The sequence below is a fragment of the Anomalospiza imberbis genome, chromosome 18 (assembly GCF_031753505.1).
Source record: "Anomalospiza imberbis isolate Cuckoo-Finch-1a 21T00152 chromosome 18, ASM3175350v1, whole genome shotgun sequence".
NCBI lineage: Eukaryota > Metazoa > Chordata > Aves > Passeriformes > Viduidae > Anomalospiza > Anomalospiza imberbis.
In genome coordinates, this window is record NC_089698.1 from 9,842,432 (window position 1) to 9,857,826 (window position 15,395).

The window sequence follows — 15,395 nt, forward strand, 5'->3', positions numbered from 1 at the left end:
TTCCAGCACAAGCAGAAAATGGGATGTTCTGCTGTCTCTGGAGCGTGGTGGCTCCCAGCCTGCCTCACCAAGGAGCTGTTCTGTGCCTGCTCGTAATGCTTTGCCTTGCTCTGACCCCTGGCAGGTGTCACACGTGGCCAGCCTGGCCTCTGGGGGACAAGCCTGAGCTCAGAGAGCTGGGCAGCCGGGTTGTGTTTGAGTCTCCAACACAGCTCCCACGTTCCCGCTGCGCTTGCGTGCATTTGATCTTCCTTCTGTTTCTCTGTTCTCCTGATGAAAATAATTAATCAGGTTATTTTTCTAAGTCATCCTGCAGCTTTACAGGGACAAGACTTAAATAAGGATTCTCTTTAAAGCAGAGCTGGGTTAAAATAGCTGTGTGCCTATAAATATCTCATCGCTTCTATATTTATTCTCCAGCTCAGTGCAGGAGGTTCTACAGCTGAATAAGAGATATCTCTTTATTTTTTGGATTGTTGATGCAGCTGGTATCTTTAAGAGCAAGGCTGCCTTCTCCAAAGGATGCCCTGGGTACACCTCTGGGTTCCTTCTGTGTTTCCTAGTTGCTAGTTGTACAAATTTCCTCTTGTCTTTGAAAGGAGCTGACTCATAAGAATCCTCCAGGAGCAGCGATTTGCACCAGACCCTCCTGTGAGCACTATTTTTAGCAGAACTTATTTTTTTTGACCGGAGCTGTACTCTGATCAGGATTTTCAAAAGAACCCAGGAGAGCTAAATCCCCAAATCTCAGTGCTGTGGGAGCTGCGGGTTCCTTTGAAATCCTGACCCTCTGGTGATTAGGGCAGTGACTTGGTGGCTCCTAAGCCCTGGTCCTGCAAGGTGCTGCGTGCTGGGAGAATTGTGGCTTAGGAGTGTGAGCTCTGAGAAGGGCTTTGCAGGCATTGCAGGCTCTTGTTGAAGGCTGTGCAAGGATTGAGATTTCCTGAGGGTTGGGATATAGGGGTCTGTAGGTGACTGCTGCATTTGTACATCTCAGGGACAGCTGCCAGGGGAGCGTGGTTTGGTCCTGGTGTGCTCCAGGGAGGTGATGTGGGGGAAGATGTCCTGATAGAGTTGGTCCTTTCTCCACCATCCTTTCTCCTTTTGTCTCCCCCCCCAAAAAATTATTATTAGGAGTAGCTAGTATTCTAGTACTACTAGTAGGATTAATAAAGAAGATGTTGGATAGGTGAAATGAGGGGATTTGAGAGTGGCTGGCCCATGGCAGCAGAGGGGGACAAGAGTCCTGCTGTGACCAGAACCAGCTCAGAGCTCTGTAAGATTGCCCAGGAGAAGATAAGCAACAACAAAACCTGAATAATATTAAAGTGCGATTTTCCACCTCCATCCTGGTTTGGGGTAACCTCTTCCATCATGCATCCACCAGTTATCTTTAAATCCTCTGAGTCACTCTTTTGGGGTGGCTTTGAACTCCCAGACTCATGTCAGTGTTCAAGTTCAGCAGTGCTGCTCAAACCTAGGGCTTCCTCAAGCTTGTGGTGTTCCCTGGGCCAGCTCTGCACCTTCCCCTGCCTCTTAGGAACTGGAAATTGTAGGCATTGAGGTGTGAAAATTCAGGAGGAAGTCTGTTCTTGCTTTCATTAGAATAGGCAGGTGTCACTCCAGGAGGTGTCAGTGAATCCTGGCTGCTTTTCCTTGATGTCACCAAGTCTAAAATAGATTTGTGGCAAGAAGTGGATTAAAAAAATACTTCCCACCCCAATGGTGCAGGCTTGTCCATCAGCAAGGAGCAGGAAACAAAGCAGGGCATGTGCAATACCCCATGGGCAGGCACAGGTGGGAAGGGACATCCTGGGATCTTGCTTTGCAGTCGGACCAGAAGAAAGAGGGGAACAATTCAGGAGATGACCACATCCATCCTAAAGGCGTGTGAGGCTGCTGGGTGAGGCTCTGCACATCCCAGCTCCTGCTGCAGGGGCTCCAGGGCTCTCATTCCTTTTTTCCACACTAAAATTCCAGCATGGGAGCCAGCTCTGGAGGGCAAAAGACTGTGACAGTCACACCAGAGCAGCCGTACCTGGCTGCCCCCAGGAGCTGGAAAATCAGCGTGGACTGGGAGGAGCAGGGGGCTGAGGAGCTGCAAAGGGAGGCTGCAGGGACATGATGCTGGTGCCACCAGCACAGCAAATCCAGGCAAGGGAAAGGCCCCTTTTCCCACCAGCCTTTAAAGCTGATCTCTCCCGATGTTAAAACCTCCCAACGCTGGATTAAACGCAGCAAAATTAAGAAACCAAACCTGGTTGCAGCACCTGCTTAGAAATTACTTAAGTGGAGGGATATTAAAATTTTAAGACTTGCTGCTGTGCTGCTGATGGAGGATTTCAAAAAAATAATAATTACTGTTGTGTGCGTTTTTTTTTTTTTCTTTCTGCTTAGTTTTCAGGATTGGTTTCTGTTTAGCGTGCGGCCTAATTGCGTAATTACACGATAGACTGGAGTAGAATTTAGTGTGTGTAATACCAGTTATAAAGAAGAGCCCTAATTATGTAGATCTTCTCAGGTAAATAATACATCAGGGGCATGGAGTGGCCTAATTACTGTTCTGAAAACCTGCCTAATGACTAATTTACTTGGAATTTCAGAATGCTTTTGATAAGGTCCCTCATAAGCAACTGTTAAGGAAAATAAATCGAGAAGAGAGAAAATGTTTTGCTGTGTTTTTAAACAAGCCAGTTAAGCCACAGGAAGCAGCCACTGCCTCCTGATCCAGCATCTTTTGGAGAGGGAGGATCCCCTGGCTGCCTCCTGCTCTGGGGCCAAAGCTGTTGTGTTCCTGATCCCGCTTTGCCACAAGCTCCAAGGAAGGCTGCTGCCACTGTCCACTAAAAATGGGATTTGTGGGTCCATTCCCAGCTCCTTGGAAGAAGCACATCCATGTCCACATGGTCCCTGGCACTTGTAGTAGTTGTGGTGTTGGGCATCTAAATAATTCTTGAAGATCTGTGCCAAAACTCGATAAATCCAGGAAGAACTAAACTTGGAGGTCTCCAGAGGCACCGAGGGAGCGAGGGCAATCCAAAAGTTGGAGCAGCTTCCCCGGGACTGTGTTCTGGTGGATCTCATGGACTTCCTCCATGAGGAGGGAAGTCCAGAGCTGGGACCAGCAGCAGTGTTATTCCCGGGAGTGTGTGAGATGCTGCAGTGAGGGGAGCCTGGCTTTGGCCCTGCCCCAGGAGCCTCTGGTAGCAAGGACAGGTGTGCTCAGAAAACTGGGCTCGGGAAGGGATCCACGGCTTGGAGCAGCCATGCTTGGGCAGGCAGCAGCACAAGGAAAAGGAGAAATCGCATAAAGCAAAACCCAGTTGTGCTGCAGCAGCAGATCAAGGGGCCTCCAAACAAAGATGATGCTCCTGGGCAAAGAGGAGAGGAAGCTGGAAAAACTGATGATCCATGGTAAAGAACAAGGTGCAGACGTGGCTGTCCCGTGTCCCGCTGGCTTTTCACACGGATTTTGCAGGAGCTTTGATTATCCAGCAGGACATGAATGAAGGATCAGCTTTTTACTGGGGACCTACTTCCTGGTGTCACTTCATCTGTGGGCCAGGGGGACACTGCTCCCCTGCTCTGCTGCCAGATCCCTCCACACACGGCTCCACCAGAGCTGGAGGGAGCCACAGTTTGACTGGGCTCCAGGATCCGGAGGTTTCCCTCCCACCTTGTCTTCCTGTGCCTTCATTTGCTGATTTGCAGAGGTGAAGGAGACATGATTGATGCTGCTGCTGATAATGGTAATAGGGGAGATGGGTGCCAGATAATTCCTGAACTCTAACGGGATTTAAGCTAACAAGAGAGGAAGGCTTTTTTCCTCCCTCCTTCCCTTTCCCTTCCTCCTTTTCAGATATTTCCTGTGCTGGGGATAACAACACCAAGGAGTGTTAAATTGGCTCTGAATGTCCACCCCTGGCTGTCCACATTCTTGTAACGATTTCATTAGCTTGAATTATCCACGTTATTTTCTTGTAATGGGATTAGCCATCCTGGAGTCAGCTGAAGTCCTGGAGCGGGAGGCGGGAGGGCCCTTCTGCTGTGGATCCCATTAACTCCCTCATGCAGGGGGTGGAACTGGCCATGGCTCAGCCCAGGGGCAAAACCATTTGCCAGGGTCCTGCCTTCCTCAAGGAGGAAGAAAGAAAAAAAGGACTATTACTGTATTTTTTTTCCTCCCCCTTTTAATCAGCGAATGCAGAGGCAGAGAGCGGCAGGGCCGTGGTTTTCTGGAGGGGGAAGGTCCTGTTTGGGGGCGAATGGGGGGATAAGAATAAAAGGAAGAGGAGCATTGCAAAGGGATTGAGTGAATTCCATGTGGCTGCAGCCTGCTGCTGGGGCTGAGGCTGTGCAGGGAGGGGAGGGAAGGCCTTGTGTCTCTTTTGGACTCGTCATCCCTGCCCAGAGCCATTTGGGATGAGTGGTCACGCTGCCCGGCTCATCCGCCTGAGCTCCGCCTGGGGCATTTGGGCAGGGCTTGGGATGGGAAGAGGAGAGGAGAGAAGGAGATGGTGGCAGTAGATGGCAAGCCAGGAGAAGGTTGGCAGCCTTGATAAAGGTTTTCATAATCAGTTTTTCGACATGGTTTTGCTGTTTTGTTTTTCTTGAAGGAATATAAACCAGAGAGGGGGATTTAGGACTGCTCTGTGCAGTGGGATCTCTGTACACACCTGCAGAGCACTCAGGGTGATTTTTGTGGTTGTTTTCCAAGATGTTCTGCGTTTTTTGACAGTGGACAGATTCATGGTGTCAGTTCTGCTGTCCCCCTCATAACATGGCAACCCAAGAGTCCTTGATCAGCTCATGGCTTGGGGTGCACCGAGATCAAGTCAGATGAACACACCTGTGTGTTTGGGACTTGAAAATACCCATCAGGGATGGACAGGCCTGGCCTGTCCCAAGGGTTTTGCAGTTTAAATGCTGCTCTTTGAGACAGGGAAGGGGTTGAAACGGAGGGAACACTTCCCAGCTGGAGAGATGTTTATAATTTCTTGGGAAGAAACTGTTCCCTGTGAGGGTGGGGAGGCCGTGGGCTGGGCACCCAGAGAAGCTGTGGCTGCCCCTGGATCCCTGGAAGTGTCCAAGGCCAGGCTGGATGGGGCTTGGAGCAACCGGAGATGGTGGAAGGTGTCCCTGCCCATGGCAGGCGGTGGAACAAGATGGGCTTTAAGGTTTCTTCCAAACAAACTACTCTGATTCCACGTTCACCCTGATCCGGAGGAACCTGTCCCATGACCGAGCGGCCTTCGCAGCTGCCTGAAGCTGTGGGGTTTTCTGGAGAGCAGGGAGGAAGGAAGGGGAGGAAGGGGTTTTCTGGAGCCCACCTGTATGCCCATTCTCCTCTGTCCCATGGACTCTGGGCTGTGTTGGTGGAGGATGTGCAGGCTCCTCCTGGTGACCAGGCAAAGCCAAGTGAGCTGTGGGTTGTCTCCCGAGCTGGAATGTGCTGGTTAATAGCAATATAATGTCCTATAATTAGCAGGCAAAGGACTTGCCTTCCAGCTGGCCTGTGCCAGAAGGATATAATTACAATCCCAAGGAGTGCTGTTCCTCTGACCTGCAGCCAGCTTGCAGTGAGGAGGAGAAATCTCCTCTTCCTCCCTGTGTTCAGCCAGAGAAGCAGGATGGCAGCTGGAAGAGCTGCCAAAGCAGCAGGAGAGCAGCTGATAGCCAGCAGTGCCATGGAGAAATGCTGTATCTCTTGTGAGTGGGAGGGAAGAGATGTCCCTGCTGGCATCTCTGGGATGCACCCTGTGTTTCTGCTGAGCTTGGAAGGGGTGACTTGTCAAAGGAGAGCTTGTAGCTGTCTCTATTCTGCAGCCCTGTGGATCATGGCTCAGCCAGGCCCAGCACAGGCTGTTTCTGGTTTCCCAGCAAATCTGGATGGGCACAAAACAAAGGTTCTCATTTAGGAAATAGTAGCTGCAGTGTTTGTGGAGGCTGTCATCCCTCCCAGCCAACAGCAGGAAAACGTGCCAAGCCTGGGAGAGTGAGGTGTGAGGACAGATCTGCCAGCCTGGCTGGCAGGGCCTGCAGGGACACGGGAGCCCAGGCAGAGCCACGTCCTCCACACCTCTGCCTTCCCCTCCTGGTCCTGATTCCACTTGGGATTTCAGAGAGTAGTTGTTGGACACCTTTTTTCATGGATCTGTGGGAAGGAAGCTGGGAGCAGCTGTGTGCATGGCAGGTCACCAGGGGCTCTGCCATCCTGCTGCCTCTGCAGCAAAACTCTTTGCTTTTGGCCCCCAAACCTTCCTGTGTTAATTGTCAGCAGCTCCGTGGGGGTTTCACAAGAGATTTGGGATTGCTGCACACCTTGGCCACACTGAAATCCCATCCCACTGTGGTGCCACCAGGAGCTCTGGGGGTGTTCTGTCAGAAATCCAGCTCCAGGCCAGGCACAGGGGTCTGGTGGGCTCTTCAGGACTGAGGTTCAAGTCTTGTGCAGAGTTAAGCCAGGCTGACTGCAAACCAGTCAGTGTCTCAAGCCTGAAAGGGCTTTGCTCCCACAGCCACCAGCTCCTTCAGCCCTGGTGCAGGGGCTCAGGAGCACTTGGAGAAGACATGGATAGGTGGGTGAATATAAATCCAGAAACCACTCTGGTTTCACACTCACTGATGCTGGAAACCTCTCTGTAAACCGTCCTGCTCGAGGGAAGGAGCCTGGCCTGGTGCTGTGCTCTGTGCCGGTAGCAGGATTGCTGATCTCTGCCCAATTTGAGAGGAGAGAGGCACCAGCACCCAGAGAATCCCCCACCCTGGGATGCCCGTGGGTTTTTTCACTCCATCTGTGCCCATCAGAGCTCTGTGCTGGAAGAGGAAGGAGCTGGCAGCGCCACCACGTCTGACTTGCTGTGACTCCACAGCCATCCCAGCCCCTGGGAGTACATTCTCAAACAGCTCCATGAAATCTTAAGGAAAAGCTGCTTTCTTCCCTCCTTTGCCATTCTGCTCTGGTGTCACTCGGGTAATGTGCTCCATGCTTTTCCTCCTCCCATCCCCATTCCAGTGCCTTTGCCCATGGCACAATCCATGCCTGGCCATCCTGGAGCCAGGATGCCGCTGGAGTGTGGGAGCAAACCTGTCAGCACCTGGCTTCCCTCTGGCTTCCCTGGGTAGGGAGCCTGGCACTGCAGGGGGTAATTGGGTTTCCTCCTGCCTCTGCCTCTCTCTCCCCCCAAATCCAGGAGAAATAATTGGAAAGGAGAGGTGTGAGTCTGTGCCTGGCACGGCAGAGGAGAACATTAAAGGCCGGAGCTGTGCCTTCATTCGCAGCTCCCGCGCTGGTAATTGCTGTGTTGTGGTTTCTAATTAGCGACGCAGTGGGGGGGATGCTGTTCCCTGCATGGCCCCACTGGGGTCAGCCCTGTCCCCTCGGCTTCCCTCACCCCTCCACCTCGCCTGGATCCATCCCTCTGGAAGCCCCTGCTGGCTCCCAGTGCCCAGGGAAGGCTCCTGGCCAGCTCTGCTCTACATCTGGAGCAGGTCTCCACTCCCTCCACACCTCTCTCCACGTGTGAGTGGCTTGGACTGCTCTGAGCTGGGGAGGAAGGAGGAACCAGTTTCTCCCAGCTCTGTCCAGGCCGATGTGGGTCAGCACAGCTTCCCTGGCACCCTGAATCCAGAGCCATCCTGCTCCTGTGGGTAGCCCTGGCCCACCCTGAGTGCTGGGTCTTGGTGTCAAAAGGACATGTTGGTGTTTCAGTGCACACACTGAGCATTGTCTGAGACCTCCCTTTGAGCAAATACTCTGCTCTTGTTCCTTCAGTAAATATTCTGCTGCCCCCAGGCAAAGTCCTTGATATTTCTCATGGAGAGAGACTGGAGCATGCCCATTGTTCCTACCTCCCATTTTTCCTAGCTAGATGGGCATCTCTGTGGCTCAGGAGCTCTCCTTGCCTCTCCCTTCACCCAGCTGCAGCATTTGAGGTGCTCCAGGGATCCTGGGAGTCCCTGCCACTCCCACCCCATTGCAGGAGGACCTCTGGAAACCTCAGGGTCCGAGCATTCCCAGCAGCTGAGGCTGCTCCCTCTCCTGTGCTGGGGTTTGTTTGTTTGTTTGCGTGGCTCCAGCTCGGAGGGGGCAGGAGGGAGAGGGAGGGAAAGCACCGGGCGGGAGACGTGCGGATTCATTTTGAAGCTTCATAATGGTGCATTTACACACCATGTTGCCTAAGGAAATTGGGTGGATGAATGCCTGGTCATGCTGCCAGTGCAGCAGGTTAACTCCCAGGATTTAGCTTATATCATTTCAGGAGAGCGTTTATGGCCTTTACTGTGTTTATTCCCAGGTGCTCTTTGGCACTGCTGTATCCCAAGCTCCTTTTGTGTATGCACGCCTGTGTGGAGATTTTCAAATAAAATAACACATCTCTTCAGACCTGGGCCACATTAAATATTTATTGCCTGCAGTTTGTGCATATGTGTTTGATAAATGGGTGCGAGGGGAGGGGAGGAGAAGGGGAAGAGGGAGCTTGGCAGCAGGGAAAGCGTTGGCTTTGTCCTGGAATTTCTCCAGGGGATGGCACTGGAGAGGGGTGTCCAGCACATGCTGCCCTTGGGGCTAATAAAACCTTTTTAGGGTTTTTGGACAAAGTGGGATGGCTGCATGCTTTGGTGTTCAAGCCACAGGTTCCTTCTTGGGGGATAGGAACCCCCTTATCTCCCCATCCTTGGCTTTCCATTGACACTGCAAAACTTGTCTGAAATGCTGTTGGATATGGAGATTGTGTTGTGCTGGATTTGCCTGTTTCCCTTTCTACATCCAGAAAGCTTAGATAAAACCAGTTTATTCTAGCACAGAAGCTGCAGGATGGGAGAGGCTGAAGGGTTAGAGCAAGGAAATCCAATCATAAAAAATGCCCAGGATCTCTGGAGTTGGAGGGATGACACCTCTGGGGATGGAGGAGCTACTCTGGAAGCAGAATAATTCCCTGTGGTGCCATGCTCTGTGTCCTGCCTGTATCCTGTGCACTCCAGCCCCTCTTTAAAGGTGCAAATAAATCTGTTTTGGTAGGATCTGGAGCAGCCCTGGTAAACTGGAGATTCTTTGCCCGCCCTGAGCAAGGCATTCTGGCTGGATCTCCTGAGGGAAGGGGGAGCAAAGGAGTTACATTGAAGAAGTTTTTTGTATTGTTAAGTTCTACATCCAGAATTATCCTTGAAATCCAAGCTGAGTTTTTAGCTGGTTGCATTTGCTTTGGAAATGGAGTTTGCAGGGCAGCAGAGTGGCTGCAGGACACCTGATGTGAGTGACCCACTCAGTGTGGGTCTGCAGCTGGCACTGCCAGGGTTTGTGGGGAAGGGGTGACTCTTCCCTTCATCTCATGCTGAACCTGCTTTTCCTTGGATTCACAGCACCTTTGGAGAGCTCAAGACTGTCCGGCTGCCCAAGAAAATGGCAGGAACAGGATCCCACCGGGGCTTTGGCTTTGTGGATTTCGTCACCAAGCAGGATGCCAAGGTGAGCTGTGCCCTTCTGGCACTGCCCCAGGTGGGCAGGGGAGGCTGGAGGCTCTGTCCCACTGAAGCTTAGCCCAGGTTTGGGCTGGTAGCATTCCCCAGGAAAGCTGCACTCAGGCTGAAACCCCCATGTGGGCAGCAACAAAACCCACAACTCAAACCCTAAAGGGGATAATTTAGGTGCGACTGATACAATAACTCAAAATTCTTGTAATACATAAGGACAGGAGCTTGTTTTTCAGGTTTGTCAGCAGCAAGGTGAGACAGGATGATTTTGACCCAACATTAACACATCAGGAAACCTCTGCACATGTCCCACCTCTGCCACCACCTTGATTTTAGGGGAGTTTTGGATATTGTGGCTGTTCCCTAATTTGTAACCTGTGCAAGGCTTGTGTTCACCAGTTCTTCTGTGTGTTTTGAGAGCCCCCTGTGAGCAGCCTTACCCTGCTGCTTTCCCAGTGACTGTGCCAGAGGATCAGTAGTTATGAATTGGCCTAGTTCATTTATTTTTTGAAAGCTTTCCTATATCTTTAAGTTCCGTGCTTTTAGCAGAAACAAGGGGATTGCAGCCTGTCTGATGGTATCCTGCTCTTATCCTTTGCCAGAGGTTCTGGGGCAGGGTGGATTTCATCCTGCTGCTGATTCCTGGTGATTTGGGCAGGGTCTGGAAGGGAGTGGCTGTAAGCACAGCCCACGGGATGTTACTGCTGGAAGGAAGGGACCACATGAGCCCCCAAAACTCCAGATTTTCCAGACTGTGAGTGCAGATGAAGGAGAGAGGAGGGGGGAGCCAGCCAGAACCTGTGTTTATGTTTTTAGACAGCATTCATTGATCCAGGATCACAAGGGACTATTAGATCATCCCTTCCAGGCTGACCTCCTGTATAACACAGTACATGGAGTTTCTTTGTTAGTCCTGTATTGATCCTAACTCAAACTTCCCTCTGCCCAGCTTCCCTCCTCCCCTTGGGGGTCAGCTGGGGGTGCAGGGATCCCTCCAGGAGCCTGGTTCCTCTCCCTGCACCTTGAGCCGTGCCTGTGGCTCTGCTCAAAGCAGTTTTGCTTTTGCCTCTGCTTCACTCCACAGTCACTCAGACTTTGTTGCTGGGGTTTGAAATAATCTTTTCCCAGGGAAACTTTTGGATGGAAAGGTACATAGAGGGACCTGACTGGTTCTTTACTGCTGCTCTCTGGGGGAAACAGGCACAGGCTCAGTGTTTGCTTCCCATCCCTTTTCATCCCCTCAGGGGCTGACTCCAGCTGCACTGGACAAATGGGAATCTCAGTGATAGGCAGCCCATCTATGGTGAGGCGAGAGAGCCAGGCAGGGCTCTGGCCCAGAGCACAGCTCCCAAAGCTCATGGAGGGGAGCATGCAGGGACAGAGCTGCCCCGTGGAACAGCTCTCAGCAGGGTTTTCTTATTTCCCAGCAAAGCAGCTCTTCTTCCTTCTTCGTATTTTTTTTCCACCCTCATCTCTTTGAGGGATTTAATTGTCTCACAAGTGGCACATCAAGTACACTCCATTGGCCGTCTGGAAGAGGATGCACGGTGTATTGATGAATAGGATCCTGAATATTGTAAACACGCTCATAATTGGCTTAGAGTTTATTGCTGAGTGAAATGAGAGAGGAGGGGAGTGGGCCTGGAGACCTCTGAGCTGAATAGCTCTGACTGTCAGTGACGCTTTTGCTCAGAGTGGTAATCTGGAAATTGCTTATAAGCATCTTATAAAACATGATGGGTTTGTAATAGAATAGTTGGGCTGCCTTTGTTGGGCATTTAAAGCCTGTGACCTCCTGTGTTTGTCTTTTTCTCTGAACAAGCACGGCTGCTGTGGGAGCGCACATGGAGATTTTCCACAGCCAGCACGGAGATGGGGGCTCCTCCTCCCAACTCCCCGGCGCTGTGCCTGCAGATCTGCCCCATCAGGCTTGGCTTGATCTCCTCAGCCTCCCCTGCAACTCTGATGCACTGGCAATACCAAATTAACTCCAGTTAAGGAAGCACTAAATGTTTCCTGACGTTCCCTGTGCAGAATTGTTGTGGATTTGTTTTTATTTTTGAACTATTAACTGGGAAGCCGAATTCCCACTTTTCTCCCCTGTTGATATAAAAATACATCTGGTCTCCAAATAGAAATTGCCCATTTGGGAGAGACAGCCAATGCTTTCAGAATGCACACACATGGAAGGAAAAATCCTTGTGTGCAGCTGGCATCGCAGAGAGCATCCTCAGTTGGGACCAGCTTTTGCAAGGGAGGGATATTTATCAATCTCCTAATGTTGTTGACCCTTTGTCCCTCTAATGATTCCAGCCTGGAGGCTCTTTGGCTTGAGTATTTAATAGGGCAAGGGGGAATCTGGAGGCAGAGCAGCACTGTCCTCCAAATGAGTGCAGCAGTCAGGGCTGGCGCTGTCACACCCGCGGGTGACAGACGCTGTGGTCCTGTCTCTGCTCCCGGCCCTCCCAGCACAGCAGGCTCTGCTCCAGAGCTCTGCCTCATCCCAGCAGCCTGGCCTTCCTGGGGGTTTATCAGCCACCTCTTCACTTGGAAATTCTCTTTCTGAATCCCACAGATGTTTTTAAGGTGCTGTTCCAGCCTCTCCCTTTCCTCTCACACTTCTTCCCACCGTGCTGAGCCGTAACATTAAGGTTGAACCAAACTTTGCAAAAAATGCTCAGAAATGGCATTTTTAAGCATGCTTACATCCTATTCTCAAGGAAGAGAAGCCCTTAGTGTGTTCATGCAACTCCTAAAGCATCTGGAAAGCAAATGAGGCCCGGGAGATTTGCCAGGGATCTGCAGCCTTCGGGTGGCCTGGCAGAGGGTGTGTTACCAAATGCAGCAGCTTTATCAGAATCACGTTTGGGATTTCCAAAGGAGCTTTTTGTGGCAAAGGCTCTCCTTAAAGGTGTAGGAGGATATGGAGCCCTGGGAATTAGAGGGCTTTTGTGGCGAGTCTCTCTCTTGGATGAGCAGACACCACACCTCCCTTTATCCCTCATTTGGATACAACTCCACAAACCACTGGCCTTTCTTTGTTCCTCCAGAGAGGTGTTCTGGGAAGGCAGATGCTCACATAGAGGAGCTGCACCCCAAAAATAGCTCCTGCTTTTTGTGAAAGCCATCCTGCTTCTCCTTATTTCATACTTGTCACCTAATTAAAATATATTTTTTCCCTACCTATCTCTTCATTTGGAATAGCAGCAGTAGCAGATTTCCTCCTCTCCCTGGAAGATTTCCAGCAGTGTGGATCTATGGGGATGGCATTTCTCCCCTTCATCCCTTTGTCTTTTAAATCATCAGTGCTTTCTCTTTTTTTTTTTTTTTTTTTCCCTGAAAAAGTCTTAATTCCTGTCAAAGCAATGAGCAGCTACTTTTGTCTTAGCTTGTTTCAAAAGAAGTGACATCCGTGTGTTTGGCACCTGACATGTGCAGCTTCCCTTCTGCACTCCCAGCTCCAGGAGCCCATCTGGAAGACAGGGAGCAGAGATCCCAGTACAGGCTGGAGCCTTCCTTCACTGTGGGTGCAAACCAACTCATTCTGGGGATGTGTTTGGCCAGGAAGGGCCAATGTCACCAGACTGGTGGCAGATGTGTCTCACCCAGTGGGATTCCTGCACTGAACACAACTTGATGGCAGCATCTGCCTTCTCTGTTGCTCCATGACCTTTCCCAGGCTGCCAGCAAAACTAGAGGATGACAATCCCATGAGGAGGAGGAGGAGGTGAGGACAGAGAAGTGGCTCAGAGGACCAGAGCCCACCAAGTGCCACGTTCATCATGGTCTGCCCTCCTCCATGACCTGTGGAGCACAGATGGGCTGTGTGCTGTCACCCAACTGTCCTCTTCCTTGTGCTGTGGGAAGGAGGAATCCAAAAATAGGAATTAACAAAGGAAATGCAGTGTTTAGAGCTGTGGGTTGCGTGCCAGGCTTTGGAAAAGGCTCCTCGTGCCAACGTAAACAGCCCTCACAACTCCCTCCCGCCGCCTCCCCCCAAGTGTTTGTTTAAGCCAACACATTGCTCTGCTAATTGGGAGATAGGCCTTGAAAACACAGCAGCAGCAAATAAAAACAGGTGGAGCTTGCAGCTCTTCCAGGAGGAATGTGCCCCTGGAAAAGGGGGCACTCTGCCCTGCCAGCATAATGGGAATTTCACCCATGCCATGGTGGAGCTGGTGCTCCTCATCGCTGTTTTATAGCACATGAGGGTTATGTGAGTGAAAGGACTTTGGAAAGGGAGGAAAACTCAGGTTACTGGGTGCTGGTTACTGAAAATGGGTTTTTTTAATGGGTTTCATAACCCAGCAGCTCAAGGAGCATCCTGAGGAGCAGCTGTGGGCAGCAAAGCAGGACAAGCCCCTCTGCCCAGAGATGTGGCATCTGGGGACAGCTGCAGTGCTTCAAAGGCTGCTTTTAGCAGGTGGCTCAGAGGAGAGATGTGGGCTTCTACAGGACAGCTTGAGAGCTGGTCTGGAGCCTCCAGATGGGAGCACAGGTCCCTGTTGGACAGCAGGACGTGTGTCTGATCCTACAGTTGCCATTTTTGTTCCAGGGACAGAGTTTGCAGAGCTCAAAACCTAAGCTAATCTCAGCCTTAGCTGGGGTTTTTGAAAAAGCATTTGGGGCATTTCTCTCCCCATATGCCCAGCCTTTACTGTGGAGCACTTTGTGGGCCCCTGGGGATAAAAATATTTGGCCAGTGTGTTTGTGTATTTGCATTGTGGGCCCAGTCCTGCTCAGTCCTGAATTTCCTTGAAATTCTGTGGGAAATAAAGGCAAAATCAAACTTCCCTGGACTGAGTCAGTGTTTTCTGGGTGTCTCTGCTGGTTGGCTAGGGCCAGAGAAAGCCATCTGAGCTCTGGGCTGGCTGGCAGGTTTGTATTCAACATCAGCAAGAGATTCAGCTATATGGGTTTTACTAAACAGGACCTAACACCAGGAAACCTCTGGATTTCTGCTTTAGAGCAAACCACCACTGGCAGAAAGAGCAGAGGACTTCTGTGCTGGCTTCTGCTCTGCCACATTTGCTGCCACCATGGCCAAGTCACCAAATGGTTGACAGGAGAAAGGCAGTTTTCCATCTTGCTTTCAGAGCAGAAAGGAACTTCCCTCTCACAGCTGAGCTGTGCTTTCCTGTGTTCCAGCAGAGAACAGGGTGCTAGGGAGTCACAGGGTCCCACCCAGCGCTGACCCAGAGCTCCAGAGGCTGCAGCATTCCCATCTCAGGGTGGTCCTATCCTGTGCTGGGCTCCAGCCTGCCCCCCACGAGCAGCAGCCAGCAGCAGTGGTGATGGGAATGTGCGCTGCTGCAAGTGCAGAGAAGATAAATGACCGAGTCAGAGCCTCTGATGGAGATGGATCCTGCCCCATCAGAGCAAAGCACTCCAAGTACGATGTTCTCCGGTGGCCCTTTCTGCTCCAGGGCAGAGGGAGCGACATTTTTGCTTTCCCTCCTGTGAGCCTGTCTTTATTTTCTCCTTTAATTTCTTTTTTTTTCTCTTTTAATTCTGCAGAAAGCCTTCCACGCCCTGTGCCACAGCACTCACCTGTACGGGCGCAGGCTGGTGCTGGAGTGGGCAGACACGGAGGAGACGCTGGAGGCCCTGCGCCGCAAAACCGCCCAGCACTTCCACGGTAACCCCTCCTGCCTGCCACTGCTGCCACTGCCGCACGCTGGGGGCTGCCAGGTCCCTGCTGGAGCCTGGGCATGCAAGGGGAGGCAGGAGGCATCCAGGCCAGGGCTTTGTCTGACAGCTCTGCCTGTGAGCTGTTAACTCTGCGTGTGCCAGCCGTGCCTGGGCACCACAGTGCCACCTGCCAGCCACAGCACCTTTGCTCCCTCCCCTGGCTGCTCCCGAGGTGGGGACAGGCTCTGTGCATGCAGCACGTGGATTTAAAAGGAAAAACTGTGTGCTGA

At 51.6% G+C, this 15,395-nt stretch overlaps 1 protein-coding gene across 1 annotated transcript in view; it reads left to right on the forward strand.

Annotated features, from left to right (window-relative positions):
- The window catches only part of RBM19 (RNA binding motif protein 19), a 51,944-nt gene that overhangs the window by 23,855 nt on the left and 12,694 nt on the right, over window positions 1–15,395 (forward strand). Inside the window, exons 22-23 of the mRNA XM_068208944.1 lie at window positions 9,364–9,469; window positions 14,992–15,112. Of these exons, the coding sequence (XP_068065045.1) occupies window positions 9,364–9,469; window positions 14,992–15,112 (227 nt within the window). The remainder of the gene's footprint in view (window positions 1–9,363; window positions 9,470–14,991; window positions 15,113–15,395) is intronic.